The sequence below is a fragment of the Rattus rattus genome, chromosome 1, assembly GCF_011064425.1.
Source record: "Rattus rattus isolate New Zealand chromosome 1, Rrattus_CSIRO_v1, whole genome shotgun sequence".
Classification (NCBI taxonomy): Eukaryota; Metazoa; Chordata; class Mammalia; order Rodentia; family Muridae; genus Rattus; species Rattus rattus.
This window is the reverse complement of record NC_046154.1, coordinates 34,762,428-34,781,842: the sequence shown is the minus strand read 5'-3', so window position 1 is coordinate 34,781,842 and position 19,415 is coordinate 34,762,428. Positions and strand designations below refer to the sequence as shown.

General features: G+C 42.9%; 1 protein-coding gene across 1 annotated transcript in view; it reads right to left on the bottom strand.

Moving 5' to 3' along the window:
* The window catches only part of Macf1 (microtubule actin crosslinking factor 1), a 323,248-nt gene that overhangs the window by 135,146 nt on the left and 168,687 nt on the right, over nucleotides 1–19,415 (bottom strand). Inside the window, 18 exon segments of the mRNA XM_032898600.1 lie at nucleotides 90–283; nucleotides 920–1,058; nucleotides 1,852–2,030; nucleotides 2,299–2,468; nucleotides 2,781–2,964; nucleotides 3,690–3,816; nucleotides 5,405–5,559; nucleotides 7,494–7,646; nucleotides 9,767–9,892; nucleotides 10,948–11,043; nucleotides 12,031–12,135; nucleotides 13,866–14,027; nucleotides 15,188–15,265; nucleotides 16,273–16,401; nucleotides 17,648–17,924; nucleotides 18,507–18,661; nucleotides 18,839–18,932; nucleotides 19,007–19,134. Coding sequence (XP_032754491.1) covers nucleotides 90–283; nucleotides 920–1,058; nucleotides 1,852–2,030; nucleotides 2,299–2,468; nucleotides 2,781–2,964; nucleotides 3,690–3,816; nucleotides 5,405–5,559; nucleotides 7,494–7,646; nucleotides 9,767–9,892; nucleotides 10,948–11,043; nucleotides 12,031–12,135; nucleotides 13,866–14,027; nucleotides 15,188–15,265; nucleotides 16,273–16,401; nucleotides 17,648–17,924; nucleotides 18,507–18,661; nucleotides 18,839–18,932; nucleotides 19,007–19,134 — 2,651 coding nt within the window.

Genomic DNA, 19,415 nt, shown 5'->3' with positions numbered 1-19,415 from the left:
AAATTACATACCTCTATATGAATTTCTACTTTTAAACATGAATACAAAAATAGTTGGTAGCTGATTCTGTTTAAGCTTGAACCCCTTACCGGGTCTCCAGCTGGGCAATGACACGGTGCCATCGCTCCTGAAGCTGCGAGCCTTTCTCCTGGTAACGCTCCAAATCCAAGTTCGGCTCTGCTGCTCGGTGATGGAGCTGTTCTGCCACTGCCTTGGCCTTAGAGATTTCCTCATCCAGGACTGAGAATACTGAATTCTTGTCTTTCACATCACTAAGCCAGTGCTAGAAAAACACAAGAAACAGGTCAAACGTTTTCCTTGCTAAAAGAAGACTAAGGCAAGCAAAAGGACAGTGTCTGCAGTGGAGCTGCCACTGTCACCTATGGCCCAGAAACCAGGCCCAGGAAAGGACTCTGCTGAGGCTAGGCTCAGCCTTTCCTGATGCACACTGGGAAGGCAGGGGCAGGAATGTCAAGTGAGAGAACGGGATATCATATGGGAAAAATGTGCATGCAGATACATTTCATGTTTGAAACCTGACTTTACTACATCTAAGCTATGAGACCAAGCATATGTAGCTAGGTCTTGGCTCTCTCATCTACCAAGAGACAAAATCCCTCCCCTAGTCACTTCTGACAGCAGTCCAAAGAAGTCACAGTAAAGTGCTTTACAAGGTTTCTTTGATATAAATGTTGGCAATGTTTAATTAAGCCACGACTGGACAGGAGAAAAGGCTTTCTGTCCCTTCCCTTTTAACCTTTTCTCCTCCCCTTTTACTATATATTATTAAAATGCATTAAAATACTGTGCCTAATTCAAGTGCAAACATGAATCGGTGTCAAGTCATCCCACCCTGAATCCTCTGCTAACCCAAGGCAATGAATGGTGAATCAACTTCTTGAGAAACTAGAGAACCAACCTGTAACGTGGTCCGATGGGACTCCAGAGCTGAGAGGTCTGCTGGCACCGCTTCTTCTTGACTCAGCTTGATCTCATAACCTTTGACCAACAGCTCAGCATCCTGTATGCTGCGTACTATAACATCAATTGTCTTTAACCTGAGGGGATAAAATCAACTCCTTCATCAGCACCTTACTTCTTTCACTGAGACAGGATTTCTCTATGTAGCCCTGGCTATCCTGGCGCTCACTGAGTGGACCAGGCTGGCTTTGAACTCAGTGATCCACCTATCTCTCCCTACCATAGCATGCCCAGCTTAGTGCTGGAGTTTTAAAATGTTGATTATGTAAGCTCACAAACTACAATTGCCCAAATCAATTTTACCACATTAAATGGTGACAAGCTTTTGTAAGAATGAGAAAGCCTGACCATGCACACTATCGGTTTAAGCTAGTTCAGAGTGAAATTCTGTGGCACTGGGATACACCATCTGCAGTGTGGCAAAAAGGCATGAGGCCAAAAGTCTACTTGAAACCAAAGGCTCTAAGATCTGCCATTGCTCAAAGTGACAGGTAGAGAAGGATGGATGGGGAAAGAGTTTCAAACACTGATGTATAGTTTTAATTCCTTGTCTCTTTCTGTTTTCCTTACTATCTTTAAGTGTTGTTTCCAGAAGTGTACAAACAAATAAAAATGAGGTAAGAAACAGACCTAATAATTCAAATTTACTCATCACCCATAACACTGACATTTGTTACTGTAGTCCAAAAAAATTTATTTCATGTTTCTTAGGAACTAAAACAAAATTTCTCAGCATAGACACCTACTCTACAAGATCTGCAGTCTGTCTGCATCATTCATTGAAGGACCTCAATAGAAAATGGCTGCCTTTGATCTAAGACTTCGGCTTCCTCAGACTGATAGTGGAGAGATCATGGACATGGTACTCACTTATTCAGACAGACAATAGACAGACCATAGACATGGTCCATCTTCTCGACCATTAGGTTCAGCTCGGAGCGCAGAGTTGTGGCACTCGAGCCTGATGGAGACTGCTGGAGAAAGGTGGTGCATTTCACAGAAACAGCATCCAGGTCAGATCTCAAATGCTTCAAATCCTCCTGCACGTGCTATCAGGAACAAACGCACAGAAAACATGGAGATACAAATGAACAATGTTAAAAAGTAGTCCTTATTTCCAATAGGAAAGGAATCAATTCACTTATATATTTGAAACTTAAGTCCTACTTTCCTACAGTAAATGGCACTTTCACAGGCAGCAGGGTGGGGTGAACTCCTGAGTAGGACCGTCTTAAGCCTACTGCCTCCCTTCTTAGAAGCCACCCGTTTACTTCCTAACTCACTCGGAAAGGAGCTACTCTTCCTCCTGCAGCTCACCTCCTGCTCTGCAATCCTCAATGCGACGTCCTGCCTGGCATCTCTGTCAGTCTTAGAGCTGGCTGAAGACTGAATTTGTTTGAGCAGCCTCTGCTCACATTCCTCCAGGCGGAGTCGGATATTCTTCAGCTCTGAGATGTATACCTTTGCCAAAGTCTCTTCTTTGTCCTCTGTGAACACACAAGCACAGATCTCTAAGCTCTACCTAAAGATAACAGAACTGAAAGGGCACCACTGGACCCAGCAGATCAAAAATCTCATTGATGAAAGCCAGGCCTTACTTTGGAAATACCCTGCCTGACCTTCGAGTTCCTGCATTACACATTAGCATTATGGTTCTGAAGAAATGTGACAGGCTGATTATCATTAATAACCAAAGTATTGGATTCCACAGTATGATTTGGCGAATTCATCTCTGTAAGACTGCTGCCCTGCAGGGCTTTCCTTCTACCATTCTCCCTCCCTCTGCCTCTTGTACACACCGTTCTCCATTGATTCCATCAACTGCTGGAAGTGGGTTTTACAAGCTTCCACCTCCTCCTCTATTCGCAAGCGATCGGCCACAGAAAAGAGGGCAGAGTCATGACTGTCCTGGAGAAAGTCTTCATAGTGTGCCTGGAGGTTCTTCATAACCTGATGGCACTCTCCTGGGGCTGAGGAACGAAGCTAAAGAGAACAGAATAAATTTCAACAGGACAGAATTTCTCTCTCCTTTTTTATTGATTCTGTGAATTCTATAAACATATATACAAAAATGCATAAATCAGCTGGGCATAATGGCACACATCTTTAATCCCACCACTAGACAAAAGCAGACAGAGTGAAGTGCAGGCCAGTCAGGGTCACAGAGTGAGACCTTGTCTCAAATGATTACTGTAAACATGTTGATTCTCAATAACCAAATTCATCTATATAATCAACATTCCAATCTGAACATTAGTAGCAACCCCACCCCATCCTATCCCTCAAACTCCACTGCACAATATCCCTTGTACTTCCCATATTCACAGTCTTACTAGATAATTTATGTTGGCTTGAACTCATAATCCTCCAGTCTCAACTCCAGGGGCTAGGATCATAGAGGTATGCTATTAGTTCCAGCCTGGATGTAAGTTAATAAAAGTAAACTAGATGTCACCCACTCAATGTTCTGCGTACTCTTACACAAGGGTGGCACCTTCTCCACACAGTGAGAAGTACACTCTCTTTCTTTCATCTGCCATTTCTTTACCTCTCAAACTGCTAGTTGCTAAGGTTCCCTAATCCTGAAATAGCATCCTGGATTCAACTGTACCTCATTGGTCTCAGGGAAGAGTTTCAGAAACGAAAATACTACTACTGACAAAATTTACCAACCAGGTATCGGCCAAAGGTAACAGCTTTCCAATTACCTTTTCTAAGTTCCAGGTCTGTATGGCATCAATATCCTTCCGCAAGTAGTTCCAGGAGATAAGGCTTTTGGTGTTAATGTGTAGCTGGTGCCAAAGGGCCATCACCTTCTGGTAAGACTGTTCCACCCTAGAAAAACAGAAATAATGGAACTACATGTCAGAGATGTGACTGCAAAGTACAGCTGTGTGCTAAGAACAAAAAGAGAGCTAATTCTGACCACACAGATAATTTTGGAGTTTATTGTGATATTTTATTTGGATTGTCTGTGGAATTATATGTCAAAACATACTTCCAGTAGAATAAAAGTTACCTGAATAAGATGATTACAACTCCAACGAGACATAAAGAGAACCCTAAGAAGAAGGTGAAATGAATGCTAGAATCAAGCTAGAGTCAGGCCCACAGAATAGATACACACATAGGGAGAGGAGAGCAAAATGGGCCAAGAAAGGGTTCCCAGAGAAGTTATCTGTGGTGTTGGCAATATTGAAGAGCCTTTTGAAGAAAGACAGAAAGACAGAAAGACAGAAAGAGAGAGAGAGACAGAGAGAGAGAGAAAGAAAGAAAGAAAGAAAGAAAGAAAGGAAGGAAGGAAGGAAGGAAGGAAGGAAGGAAGAAAGAAAGGAAGGAAGAAAGAAAGGAAGGAAGGACGGACTTAGAAATACGTCTTTAATAGGCAGATAGAAAAATAAGCAAATCCAAATGGAAACTATTACTCTAAGGAAACAATTACTAACCCACCTGTCCTCACCCGTTCCTTCAGTCTTGTAATTCAACAACCACTTACTGAGACTCTACTAGACACCAAGAATGGGTCTAGAGTCATTACTGAATTATTGCAGGATTTTTGATCAGAGTGTGAACCTTGAGACTGTGTTATTAATGGGGGGTAGGGTGTCGGGGGGGAACTCTGTCAATAGTTGTGGCATACACTTTCATCCCTCTAGCTGGAATACAGACATACCCTTACTATACACATTTAATCCCAAACAATAAAGGCAAATTTAGGTTGTAGAGGAAGCACTCTGTTTGAAAGAGCTGTCTAATTGAGTGGCTGATAAAGTGACAAATCAGAGAAAGATGTGACAGAAAAGGCTACACGCAAGCTACTTAAAAGAGCAGTAACTGCTAACCTTGCTATTAACCCTGGGCTACTTAACTAACCCAAGCTACTAACTCTGAACTACTTACAAAGGCAGTCAGTGAAGAGAAGTAAAAAAGAGGAAGAGAGTTTTACTGGAAAAATCTTACAAAGACGGCTAGACACAGGTGAAGACAGAACAAGTCAGAGAATGAGAAGATTAACACAAATTACCAAAGTTAGTATGAGACCAAGCGGAGCAATTCAGGAAAACTGAGAGAAGCCAGATTAAATCAGCTTGGAGAGGAGTTTGAACCAGAACAGGTAAGTTGAATCAGCCAGCCAGAATTCAGAAAGAACTAAATGGGTGAGCTTATTCAGCAGTAAGTCTCAGAAGCTGAAAACATTCTAGACCTAGATTACATTGAAGCTAGAAGTTTCCAGGACTAAGCCTAGGTTAACAGACGGAGACTATAAGCCTTGAAGACAATTACTACAGGAGAATAAAAAATACGTTTACACTGGATTATTTCACCTGAAGAGAAGATTTATTAGAGATCTACCTGGCTGGCAGTGGGACACTTGAAACACCTAATGGGAAGTCTGTACCAAATAGCACATTGCCACAGTTACCTGCTGGCCGTCTCAATGGCCTCCTTATTTGGTGGGGGAATGAGGAAGCAGACCGATGGCACCATTGCCTCGTTCCCTGTAGGACTGATCACCTTCCACTTGGTCCGCTGAGAATTATCCTCCAGCACACATTCATCATTTTTGCAAATAGTGATCTGGGAAGATAAAGTCACAAATTATCACTACAGAGAAACCAACAACTGCTATTACCTGGTGTCTGATCCTAAGGCCACAGCATAACCAAGAAAAAAATTCTTCTTTCATTGTGAAGGTTTGAATATGTTTAGTCCAGGGAGTGGCACTATTAGGAGGTGTGCTCTTGTTGGTGTGGGTGTGGCCTTGTTGGAGTGGGTGTGTCGCTGTGGGAGTGGGCTTTAAGACCCTCATCCTAGCTGCCTGAAAGCCAGTCTTCTCCTAGCAGCCTTCAGATGAACATGAAGAACTCCCAGCTCTTCCTGAACCTTGCCTGCTTGGACTCCGCCATGCTCTTGCCTTGATGATAATGGACTGAACCTCTGAGCCAGCCCCAAGTAATTGTTGTCTTTATAAGAGTTGCCTTGGTCATGGTGTCTGTTCACAGCAGTAAAAACAAAACTAAGACAATCAGTGGGTAAAGGTCCTTGGCCTGATACTTACATGGTGGAAAGTAAATCAACTCCCAAAGGTTCCCTTCTAACTTATACTCACACAGGAGCACATGCTCACCAGGGCATTCATGTGTCTCTTACATTTATACAAGCCTACACCTAAGCACATAATAAATAAATGTTTTCCTTAGGCTCAGTGCTTGAAGCGTTTGCTGTGCAAGTATGAGAACCAGAGTTCAGATTCTTAGTGTCACAGGAGAGCCAAGAGCACAAGGCAGACCACTGTTAGCCCAGTAATTGGGAGGCAGAGGAAAAGACCCCAGGGCAAGCTGCCTAGCTAGACTAGCTCAATCAGGAAGCTCCAACTACCAAGAATCACTACCTCAGTAAATGAAGTGTAACATGATAAAAGAACCTCTGTCCTCTGCATGCACACATATCCTGTCATATAAACATATACACATTCATGAAAGTTGTATTATCAAGGCAGTATTTTGTTCACTGTCCCTTGTTTCATTCTTTAAGAAAGAAAAAGAAAAGGGACAAGGGAGTGGGAGGGAGGACTGGTTCACTACCACTTAGTAAGGACCCCTGAAATTTATAAATTCATGCCCCATCAAATAAGTCAAGGAAAGGGGTATTGATCAAGTCCCTGTTGCATGTAGAGTGACTAACATGGGAGTTCCAAGGAGATCCTAAGACGTCAAGAACAGTCTCTGTGCCAGCACCATAGAGTAGAGTTGCCCCCATGCTCTTCCTACCAGGCTCCTGAAAATGCTTGATCATTTTGAATTATCCGTCCTTTACCTTAAGAGACAAATAATAAACAGAAACTGGAGACAACTCCTAATTCTTTGAGTTTTTACACTATGTAGTCTAGGCAGGCCTGAACTTGGAGTGATCCTCTGCCTCAGCCTCCCTAGTGCTGGGATTATAGGTCTATAGCAACATACTCATTTCACCCAGACTCTTAGACAATAACGTTTTACTCAGTGCATGCTATGTGTGTCTCCAAGGATAACAAAGTCCTACTCCATCAACACTTAGGCAAAGAATGAATGATAATGCCAATCAGAAAGGTAGGGAAGATTTGGGGGTATTTTGTTTGTTTTATTTTGTCTTGTTTTTTTAATGATTAAAGAGACATTTTTGTATTTAAATTCCCATTTTCAAACACTACTACTACTACTACTACTACTACTACTACTACTTACTACTACCACCACTTCCTCCTCCTCCTCCTCATTCTCTTCCTTCTCTTCTTCCTCTTCTTCCTCTTCCTCCTCCTCCTCCTCCTCTTCCTCCTCCTCCTCCTCCTCCCTCTCTAGATCTCACTCTCCCGTTCCCAAGCACATGGTCTCAAACAGGCCCAGCTGGCTTTTCTCCCCTGCCTTCATAAGTGCAGACTTGACAGGCTTGGTTCCCCCATTAGTGTAACACTAACTGGAGGCTTCCCTCTCATCTCCTTCCCCCTAGAGCCCAGGTGCCTGCCCGACTCTCACCTCAATCTGTCGGTAGTCACAGATGGCCTTCACAGATAAAGTGCTCTTCAGCACATGGTCTGGATTGCGTGGCTTTAGCTGAACAATGGTTTTTGATCTCCCAACAAGACTGGCAACGGAACTCTTGGACTGTATAAGCTGCTCCTTTTCATCCTATAAAATAAGAAAACCAAAAAGACATTAGTGGTGCACTCTGAGTCCCTAAGCCAGCAATGAAGATGCAGTGCTCCACACCCTAAGAGAATATTACTTCTCAGTTATGTAGGGATGCTGAGTGGAGCTGTCTTATGCAATGGTACAAACAAGGATAAAGGAAAGAGGAGAGGCCATCTGTTTTGGTTCCAATGCTTTTTCTATAACTTTGCAGCTTTCTTCCTGTACTCTAAGCGATGACCAATAAAGCCACATGCAAGAAATAAATAAAACAAATGTCTAGCTGCCAATCATAGCTACATAGCTAATGAAGAGCTTCCTCAAGTACAGCTCAGAACAAATGCTGTTGGTGGAAGTGGCATGACAAATGGTTTAGGATTAATCTCGCCGTGCTGAGTTCATGTATATTTGATTGGGTTGAACGAAGTATCATGCAAAGTCAAAATTCTAAAAATCTCTGTAAACCCAATTACCTTAAAAGCTAATAAATGTGTCAACAAAATTGGTAGCAGTATACTACCATTCCATTGGAGAGTAAATGGTAACTTGTTATCTACTGGCCAGGATGTCCTAACCCATGGTGAGACGTGAAAGTCCCCAGAAAGAGGACTTTCTTAGGATGGACAGGGGTGCGATAAGAGGAAAGAGTTAATAATGTTAAGAAGTACCATTAAAGGATTAAGAATATGCAAGTAAAGGAAAAGAAATTCTTAAATGAACTACCTGTGCCTGTCCCCGGGAGCATGATTGGAAGAAATACAACTTTAACTTATTAAGAAAGAGGAATGGAATAAATCAGGGAGTCAGCCACATTTCTGTATTTGAGAGCTGGTCTACCTATTTCAGTTTCCTTGCCACAAAGATGTCTAAACCACAAGCCAAATATCTCTACTCCAGAGACCAAGTGCTCATCGTGGGAAAAGCTCTGAAAAGAACCAGAGGCCAGGACAGGTGCTCTGGAACCTGGCGAACAAGCTGAGGAGCAGACCCGGGTGTGACTCCATGTCCCGATGATGCCGCCAACCCGATGCCCCTGACCTGGAGAAGAGGTAACAGAGCAGTGACCACCCTCCTCGAGAAGAGAAGACATGACAATTCCAGAGGAGTTAGCCTATGAGCAGAAGGTACTCTGTGGGAGGGAGGGGCTCAGAGTCCAGGATGACATTCCTCCCTCACACTTGTAGTACCTCCAAGAGACATTTTAAAGACAGTAACTGTAAAGTCAGATTTTATCCTTCATTCTAAGTTACCATTCCATTTGCCCAAGTGAAGCACTGAAAGGAAACCTACTCATGGGTTCACTATATATGAAATTGTTATTAAAAAGGAAGAAAAAGGAAAAAAAAGAGAAAAAATTTTAAAAAACTTAGGCCAATGCTAACAGTGGTACAGTGCTTGCACGTCATGCATAAGACTCTAAGTATGAACCTCAATTCCACAAAAATGCCCTAGTTTCACCCACAAAATAAATAAACTAATAAGTAAATGAAAGTAAAGTGGGTTGCTCTGGTTCTCCTATTTAGAGGCGTCTCCTGAGGTGCAAAGTAATACCCCTGCTGCATACCCCCTGAGATGCAGCTCGGCCCTATCGTGCCGGTTCTGTCTAATGTATAATATCACATTAGAAACTGGGCAAACATTCTATTACCTATAAGTAAGATGTTAATGTTGGCCTCAGTAACTAAAATCAGTTTTCTCATATCTATATCCTCATTACCAAAAGAAAACAGTCAAGAAGGAAAAATCTGACTCAGATTTCTCTTTCTGTGTCTCAAAAGGGAAAAAACAAATCTGATGTCACTCAATCCCCTTCAACTTGGGCTTTGGCTCCACCCACTGCAATAAAACCGGGGTGATGCACAGGAAGCACAGGATAGCAAGTGGCTCAGAAGTAGCAATTACTTTACCTCAGAGTAAATCCAAAGAAATCCCATTAGCAACGTCTTCAGAGAAGGAAAAGAGATGACAAAGCTCACTAGACAACTGGTTGCGAGCCACATGTCACCCACCGTAAGAGCGGCCCGCTGCCCTAGAGCTTTCAAGGATATGAATTTCAGCAGCGGCTGACACAGCTTACTCTGTTTCTCAGAAGCAAAAGTCCCCACCAAGGCAACACCCACCATGGAGTCCTGTAGCAGATCCTCGAGGCGGGACAGACTGGTGTTGTGGTCGCAGGTATATTTTCGTTTGATGGAGTCTTGTAGGTTTCTCAGAAATGACTCCAGGTCTCGGGCATCGCTGAAGAACTACAGGAACACAAGGAAAGGGCGGCTAGTGCTCAGTGCCTCAACACAGTAGGTTCACAAGAGGCAAACTTACGTGCCAATCTGCGCAAAGCCAATTACACTCTCCTGTGCACAGAAGTACAAACCAAAGGGCTTAAAAGCCACATCAGTAAAACAGAAGTGATGGTGCTTTCAAGTAAAACTCTGGCTCCTCTGTGAAAGCTAGCCTGTCTCACCCTCCTTGACTCTGTCTAGTGACAGCACTTGGCCTGAGGCCTACTGCATGAAATAACCTAGAAGCTAAATTAACTAGTGTTTACCTCACTAATCTATGACCAAAAAGATAAACTTAAAGAAGAAATAACTTATTTCCTCCTCTATCCTCACCTGAGGCAAAATGCTATTGTGGTAGCTGGGGGCAGAGAAAATCTTAATTATCTTACAGATCTTCTCCTTGAGGAGCAGTCCATGCCTCATCCTCTGGAAGCTGGGCACAGCCACGTGGTTGGCTTTCACCAATGTCACACAAGTGGCAGAAGCAGTAAAAGTACATGAGGACTCTTGTCACTTATAGTACATCCTAGACCTAGGGTTTTCTTCAAAGCATGCTGTCCCCTAGCCAACATGTGACAAATGCCATTTGGGACCAAACAGCCCCCTTCCTAACTAGGGTTACCTGCAGCCAGGTATATGACAGCACAATGAAGAGAACCATAGAAGAGGAAAACCACTCAGTTGAGTCCGGTACAAACAGTTGAAACAAATAAGGTTTTTAGAGTCCATGTACTGTAGAAGATAAGTAATATGAATGTTGTCTGTTTGTTCATTTGTTTGTTCATTTGTTTGTTTGTTTGTTGAGGCAGGATCTCATATACCCCAAGGCTTACCTCAACATCTGATCTTCCTAACTCTATCTCCTGAGCGCTAGAATTACAGTGTGCAGCATCCAGTTGTACCATATGGATTTTTAACCTAATGTTTGGCACACGTATGTACTACACCACCTACACCAGCACCAGCACCAGCACCACCAACCGGAACCAGCACCACCAGCACCAGCACCACCAAGACCATACCTGGAAGTAAGCTGCATTCTCTTTTATATGTTGTTCAACACATAGGCACAGCTGCTTCATCCACTGCAACTGGGACTGGACAGCAGCACTATATGCCTGTAAGAGCCAAGCACATGTGCAGAGGGCATAAGTTTACCAGGCTTACCATATATGTGTGAGGGTCTTTCCAAGTACAAGTCTGCTACTGACAGAGGAGAAATTGGAGAGGCACAGGACAGCTGACTGACAGCCGGGCAATGCTTCTCAGGAGAAAAATGCTTGCCTTTCATCAAACGCAGATTTGTTAAAAGGGGTTACCCAGAAAAAGCCTCCCCTATACTCAAGTATAATTAAATGACCAACCCAGAAAAAAACATAGCATAGCATCAATCAATCAATCAACCAATCCTCATTCTTCTACTGTTTCTCTTCTCTAGGCCATAGCGCTATACCAACAAGTAGGATGTGGGACTAGAGGTGGCTCAGTGGTTCGGTGCATTAGTGCTCCTACAAAGGACCTCGGTTTGGTTTCCAGCACCCACGTGGTGGGTCCCAGCTCTCAGGGCAGCCAACACCATTTTCAAGCATTCACGGATAACAGGAATGCATGTGGTACACAGACATACATGGAGGCAAAACACTCATACACATAAAATAAAAATAAATAAAAATATTTTTTAAAAAAGAAGATGGGGCTGGAGAGATGGCTCAGCAGTGAAGAGCACTGACTGCTCTTCCAGAGGTCCTGAGTTCAAATCCCAGCACCCACATGGTGGCTCACAACCATCTGTAAAGAGATCTAATGCCCTCTTCTGGTGTGTCTGAAGACAGCTACAGTGTACTTATATAAAATAAATAAATCTTTTTTTTAAAAAAGGAAAGATGAATCAGTTATTTTTAAATGATGAAGAGATGTTTTTAAAAAATGATACAAGCCCTTTCCCTAATAAGTCAAAAGTCAACAAAATAAAATAAAATAAAGAATGGAAGCCAATCTGAAACAAATGATGTGGCATTTCCTCCAGGCCCTGGAAGAACAAGGCTCCTTATCTCAGTATTTTTATCACAATACCTTTGAACTTCACACATTTTAAAGTCACAAACCTCCACAGTTTGCTTAGCAGGGTGGTTCTCAAGTGACAACAGTTCTGCTGTATCTTGTAGAGAACGAAATACATCTTGTTTCCCTTCCAGTTCCATTGTCAACTCCTGTAAATTGAATGTAATTTTATAGAATAAATGTTATTATGGAAGAAGAGGCAATAAAGAAAACAGTGTTCCCTGCCTGACTTTAAGGAGCCTATATTAGGATTGGTGCCAAAATATGATGTATAAACCACAAATGCCCAGGGATTTCAGAAAAGGACAAAAACAATGAAATAAGGAGAAGGGATTCACAAGGCACGATGGACCTGAGTTAGCCCTGAGTAGACTGGGAGAACTCAAGAGGGACAGGAAAGAGCAAACATGGTTAGAATGACTCGTTAGCCAGCACCACACAAGTACCCCACCCTGGTAGAGAGACCACTGACGGGCAGGCTTTGTATCTCTATTTTCTCAGCTCAAAAGGTCAGCCTTTGACACAGAATTTCCATGAACTCTTACTGTCAGATTTAATGCCTTCTCCTTTATGCTTTAGAGCACGTTCTCTGTATATCTGCTGCTCTCACAGTTTCCACACTCACTATTTGCAGCGTCTAGTCTTTCCTCTTCTCTTCAGAGGGGTCCTATTCCTTCTCTAACCAGGCAATGCTCACATTGTTTAGTAACTGTAGATTAATGCAACTAAACCACTAGCACCAAAGTGGGTGCTAGTAGAAGAGTAGACTATTTGCATGAAGGATTATAAAATGCACTAAAGCCCCGTGTATGGGAATACTGAAAGTAGCAAAAAGTCCTCCCACTTACTTATCTACTTCTTTATTATAAAGAATAGAAGGCAGAGAAGGAGAGTGGCTCGGTGGTTAACAGCACTGGCTGCTCTTCCAGAGAACCCAGGTTCAATACCCAACACCCACAAGGTAGCTTACAACTGTCTGTATCACATATGTGTTACACAGACATATAATATATGCAAGCAAAATACCCATACACATAAAATAAGTATTTTAAAGTTTAAAAAGGAGTGGGGAGAGACAGAGACAGAGAAAAGGGGTGGAGAGAAGGAGGAGGTGAGTAGAAGGCATTGCCCATTAATAATGGCTATTCCCTACCATTCTACAAGCTAAGGCTTAAAGACCAAAATGTTAGTAAGAATTCAAATTATTATAGAATTCTAAAAGTACAACTTACTTAAATATAACTCTTGTATAATAAGACACTTTGCTTAGATTAGCTTATTAAGTCTTACTCAACTTTTTATACAACCCTTTCAAATGGCTCTTATCCCATTTTTACAAGGGGAGAGACTACTAAGTGCCTTGCCCAAGGTCACAGACCTAGCTAGTGGACAAATAAGAACTTGAATTTAGACTCATTATACCCTGTAATCTTAACAACAAAGGTGTATTAATTTCTGACATGTCTCAACTTGCAGACTGCAGCTCTATCTACTGAAAACACCTTTCAGTACTCAAGGGCTCTCGCTTTCCATACACATTTCTCCCAGAACAGACGCAATGAGCAGAGTCCCTGCTTCTGTCTCTCATCATGGGAGTCTACAGCAGTGATTCTCACCCTTCCTATCGCTGCAGGCCTTTAACACAGTTCCCCAAGCTGCGGTGACCACAACCAGAAAACTATTTTTGTTGCTACTCCATAACTGTAATTTCCCTACTATTATGAATCAGAATGTAAATATTTTTGGAGACAGAGGTTTGCCAAAAAGGTCTCGATGCAGAGGTTGAAAACAGCTGCCCTAGAAGCAGTGTCTTTACAGACTGCTTCTCTGTCTCCTGCCACTGCTATTAAACCTGACAGTCTTGCTGTGTGAGACTCACAGAGAAGTAGGCTTTCTTGGCTGAGATATTGGGATTACTGTCACTCCAATCACATGCTAGCTCTTCTTCCTCCTTCCCATTCAGCCAGATCAGTTCAGCTGTGGCTCTGGAAACAAATTTGTGCAGGCTCTGAAGGTGCCTCATTCGGAAGCTAGAAGTCTCCTGGACAAAGCAAGGGTTAAAAGATTAGACTGCCAGCCTTAGCATCTACAGAAGACAGTAACACTGCAGCATCAGGAAGGAATGGCACAGGAAATGCACTAAGCCTAGTGCTTTTGGTGTTAAAGTACTAGAATTTAAACCTAGGGCTTTAGGCATGCTAAGAAATACTCTACCACTAAGCCACATACACCCACTAAGGCTGCTTTTAATATCTGAGGTCTTCTCCATGGACTGAAATTTTACAGTTTGATACAAAACTTCCTTGGTCACTGTCAATTTTATGCTCACAAGGCTGTGACAATGATGTGACTCACAAGGCTGTTGTGAGGGTTCCAGCTTAAGAATGATCTTGGCTCGTCCTACCACAGACAACCTCAATAGACGGGAATGAAAAGCAATAAACTGGAGAGAAATGGTCTCCATCAGTCCAAACTTCTTAGTAATGGCATCTTAAAATGTATATGGCCATTGGTGAAGAAGATAGCTAAGATTGGTTTTACTTGTTTATAATTTTCCACAGCAGTGGTTTCTGACCCTTTAAGAATCTAGAAGCTTGGGGGGGGGGGGAGGTTGGGGATTTAGCTCAGTGGTAGAGCTCTTGCCTAGCAAGCGCAAGGCCCTGGGTTCGGTCCTCAGCTCCAAAAAAGAAAAAAAAAAAAAAAAACAAACAAAACAAGAATCTAGAAGCTTGGGCTGGAGAGAGATGTCTCAGCAGTTAAGAGCACTGACTGCTCTTCCAAAGGTTCTGAGTTCAAATCCCAGCAATCACATGGTGGCTCACAACCATCTGTAATGAGATCTGATGCCCTCTTCTGGTGTGTCTGAAGACAGCTACAGTGTACTTATATACATAAAATAAATAAATCTTTCAAAAAAAAAAAAGAGTCTAGAAGCTTGCTGTGGTGAAATTCATCTATGATGCATTGGCATTTCGAAGGCTAAACTAGGGTAAGACTAGTTTAAAGAGCAGCATGGGCTACATGGGGAGATAATGCCTCAAAAAAAGTATTATAATTCATCTGAATAATTACACAGTAGTTATAATCTAGTAAGAAGAAAACTAAAACAGACCTAAACCATGTGCTTTCTGAATTAGGAAAGCGTTGTTTGGAGGGACCAATCCTCCATAGCACAATGTAAGTCAACAAGTCAAAACTCACCTTCAACTTACAATACTGTGTCTCCAACTTTCCAAGAGTCTCCACATAGCTGGTATGGAAATTCTGGGACATCTTTCCCTGACACGAAAGGAATGAAATCAAAAGTCATTAGTGAAACAGTGAGTGAACTATGGTTTCAGCCATGTAAACAGAATGTCCATAGGTGGGGGCTCCCTGCTCTGGGAAACACAGGCCTGGACAACAAGGTCAGACTTCATAGCCTGGGCAGCACTGAGTGGGCAACAATTCAGCAGGGTAACAACCCACACTCCTCATGTTCCTGTGTTTCTAGCAAGTCGGAGGCTTCTAAGAAAATCCTGCATCTGATGACTGCCTAACTACTCACTTGCTGCTTTGAAGGGAGGATGGGAAGAGGGATACAGAAAAAACAGAAGAGATTAGGTGCTGCTAGAGCACTTGCCTAGCAGGCCCTGAGCCCCAGAAACCAAACCAACCAAATCCCTCAACAATGAAGACAAAATGGTGTGCTGAGGGATGGATGGACTGAGTGAACAGCTTCACAGCAAAAGCTTTTCACAGCAAGAGGAAATGAATATGAATTTTGGGGACAAAAGACCCAAGTTTAGATACTTCTATTTACTAAATTCTGACTCCAGCTTTCAATATCACTTCTTAATTATTTTAGTTTTTTTTTTAGTTTTAAGGGTGTGTGTGTGTGTGTGTGTGTGTGTGTGTGTGTGTGTGTGTGTGTGTGTGTGTGTGTGGTATATGCATTTGAGTGCAGGTCCTAGAGCTGGAGTTACAGGCAGTTTTAGGTCATTTGATGTGGGTGCTGGGAACTGAATTCAGATCACCTATAAGAACAATACATAGTCTTAACCACTGATCTATCTTTCCAGCCCCTAAGATCATGGAAAGACATCTATAGTTAAAATACTTTTCTCACAAAGTTATTTCAAAGGTTAATAGAGACACCTAGTGTAAAGTGGGAGTTTGTTGTGAAGTGGTACTCATTATACACCTTGTTTTTCAAAGCTGCTTCTTCTCAGAACAGCAGTGCGACACACCTCCCAGTGCCTGCCCCTCCCCGGAGCTCTCGTATGTGGATTCTGCGTGCTATGTACCTCGTACAGCCTGGCCTCCTTGACGCTTGAGCCCAGCTCTTCCACACTGGTGTGGATGTGCTGCTGTGTTTCCCACTGCAGCTCCACGCTGGGCAGGTCATTTCCCCACTCTGCTCGCTCCAGTTTCATCTGAAGGGAAAGCACAAATGTGTGTGACTTAGAGAAGAAAGGCAAGTTGTCAGAGTCAGCACCTGAAGGCGGCGGCTAAGGGTGACAGTCAGGTGTGGTGGCCCACGCTTGTAATCTCAGCATTTGGAACACAGAGACAGAAGGCTCAGGATTTCCAGGCCAGCCTGGACTACAGGAGACCTTGAATAAACAAAATGGCTAGGGGTGAGGTTGGGCATCTGAACATCTCTATTGTTCCATGGCTTCTGATAACCCTTAAGAGCAAGAGAAGAAACTCCATTAACTTCAGCAATGTTGACATTTGAAAGAACATCCTGAGTTTTTCCATCAGAAAAGGTCTTAACAGGCTGGATGTTCAAACATTTCCCTTTGTAGGGTTATAGGATATGGTGGCCCATGCCTTCAACCCCGGTACTCAGTAGACAAAGGCAGGCAAATCTCTGTGTTTCAGGGCTGCATAGTGAGTTCCTGTCTTAAACAAAACAGCAACAAATCATTATAGATTTGACAATCTATAGAGTAGACAAAAAGGGGGAGGAACATCTAAAAAATATTTAGTTTATTTACAGAATCAGCAACCAGCCAATAGAAAATTTCTTCCCCCATCTTTGTTCCCTAACTCCGCACACTGCTTTTTTTCCCCTTTTTTTGAGATGGGGTCCTATTACATAGTCCAGACTGGCCTGGAACTTGTCATCTCCTGAGTCCTGGGCTTACAAACATAGCCTGACATAAAACAAAGTCAAATTTGAGCTTTTAAACTAGACTATAATTAAATAGTGCCATTGGACATGTGGAATAAATATATCAGTATTGCTTAAACTTAAAAGGTATGACCAAAACAACAAAAACTGAAGAATAAACTCTTTTTCCAAAAAGGAAACATCAGAACAGATAACTGAGATATATAGATGTGCAAGTGTCCCACGAGCTACCACTTAGGGCACGGTTAGCAGAGAGTAACAGATGCTATACAGCGTGGCATTGTGATGATCTATACTGACCCTGTTCATTTAGAATATAAGGAGAAAGTAACCAGGCATGGTGGCGGCATATGTAGTCCCAGCATTCAGGAGGCTGGCACAAGAAGATAAGTTCAAGGACAGCCTGGGCTACACTGGACTAAATAGTAGAGAGGCAAAGTGACATTTAAGAAGAAGGGATCTTAGATGCAGACAGGATCAGCAGGATCCTGGAACACAAGACAACCTGGTCCTCTTAAGACAACTTTCTGGACTACACCCACCTGCATCTCTTCTACCCAAGAGAGTAGTTCATATACGAATCGGAGACTGCCCTCGTCTTCAGAGGATGAGATGGCTACAAGCTCAGTCCGGGTCATAGGTTTTCGAAACCAGGAGGTAGAAGAAGAATGAGTCGTCTTGTTCAGAGGTTCTGCTTTCAGATGAGTAGTGGTTAAAGTAGAGGGCGGAACCAATTCAAGTGATGTGAAATGGCCTTTCCGGTATAGATTGGTACACTCTAAGCGCAGGGTGACCAGTTCATCCTGCAGACGCATGACCCTGAAGTAGAAGAGGAGACTTAAAACATGCCTAAAATAAAATATTCATTATCTATTTAACAAGCACATGGGAAAAATAAAAATGAGACCCTATCAGGGAAAGTGTTTTGAAAAACTAGTAGAGGAATGCAAAGCAGTATTTTAACATCATCTAGGCAAAGGTCAAATCAAAGTGTTAATTAGAAGGAAGTAACATAGTGTTTATGTGACTCCTGAAGGTCACAACAGAATAAATACTGGATTGCCATGTGACTTTAGACACTCTGCATCCTAAATGAGTTCATTAGATTACCAGTGTTTCAAAGTCACATGTGCTAGCGTACTTTTGCAGGTCATTCTAAAATAGAAAGGAATACAGTAACATGGCAGGTGATTGGGAAATAGAGTCCAGGCCCTTAGTGGGAGGGAGAGGTGTTTAAAAGTGGAAGCTCACCACGGGACATTTCCTGCTTACACTATGTGCATGCATACCAGAGCCACAGAAGTGTGAGAATGAGCTGAAGAGTCAGTGCCTGGCTCTTGTCTCACTCTTACCATTACCTCACAGCAAGCAAGCCCTCCCTCCGAGCCCCTCTGCACTCACCTGAAGGCCAGCTCCTCTAACTGATAGTACTTTTCATCCCGTAGGATCTGGAGATCCACCTGCAGCTGCCTGATGAGACCCTCACACTCCTGAATGTACATGATGACATCTGACTCACACTGCACTGGCTGTCCTGACTCCAGGTGTGCAGCATCCTGTGACAAAAAAAAAAAAAAGAATATGGGTGAGAAACCTCCACTGCTCTCACCCACTCCACTAAGATGGAGAAAACCAAGAAAAAGCAGGTAACACGGCTGGATCTCCCAACTGTTAACCTGGACTGTCAGAGCAGCTGGTGAAAAGTGGAGAGCATGTGACATAAAAACACTTACAGCCTGCAGTGTATTCTTAGCTAGTGTCAGTTTTTCTTCACAGTTCAAAGCACCATTCTGTATTTTGTTTGCAATCTGCAGCAGCAATTCTAGCCTGAAACACATAAAAACCATAATGAAGTACAAGACTCAGAGGAGCCCCAAGAGCGTCCGACCCTCTGGACCCACCTCTCCACAGCCGGCCGCAGGGATTTCTCTCGCTCTAGCATTTCAACGATGAGTTTCCCCCATTCTTCTTCTACATGATTAGGGTGGTAGCCTTGAGGCAGCTTAATTCTGCCAAATTCAATCCACACCTGAAAGAGATGCTTTTCAATCCCACACCGCAGCCCAGCCTCGGGCCTTTTCTCATCTATTATCTGCTTCCTGCTGCTGTTTGTTGTTGGGGGAGGGTATCTTAGTCAGCGTTCCTTCCCTTATTTAATACAGGGGAAGAATAAAATATCTGACAACTCACGAAATGCTTGCATCTGAGGCCTACCGTGTGGAGAGATGAACCTGTCTTCTAAATGAAGCTGACTCTGGCAAGGTTAAACACACCTGGCTCTACAGCTTCAAATCCCATAGGTATCAAAAG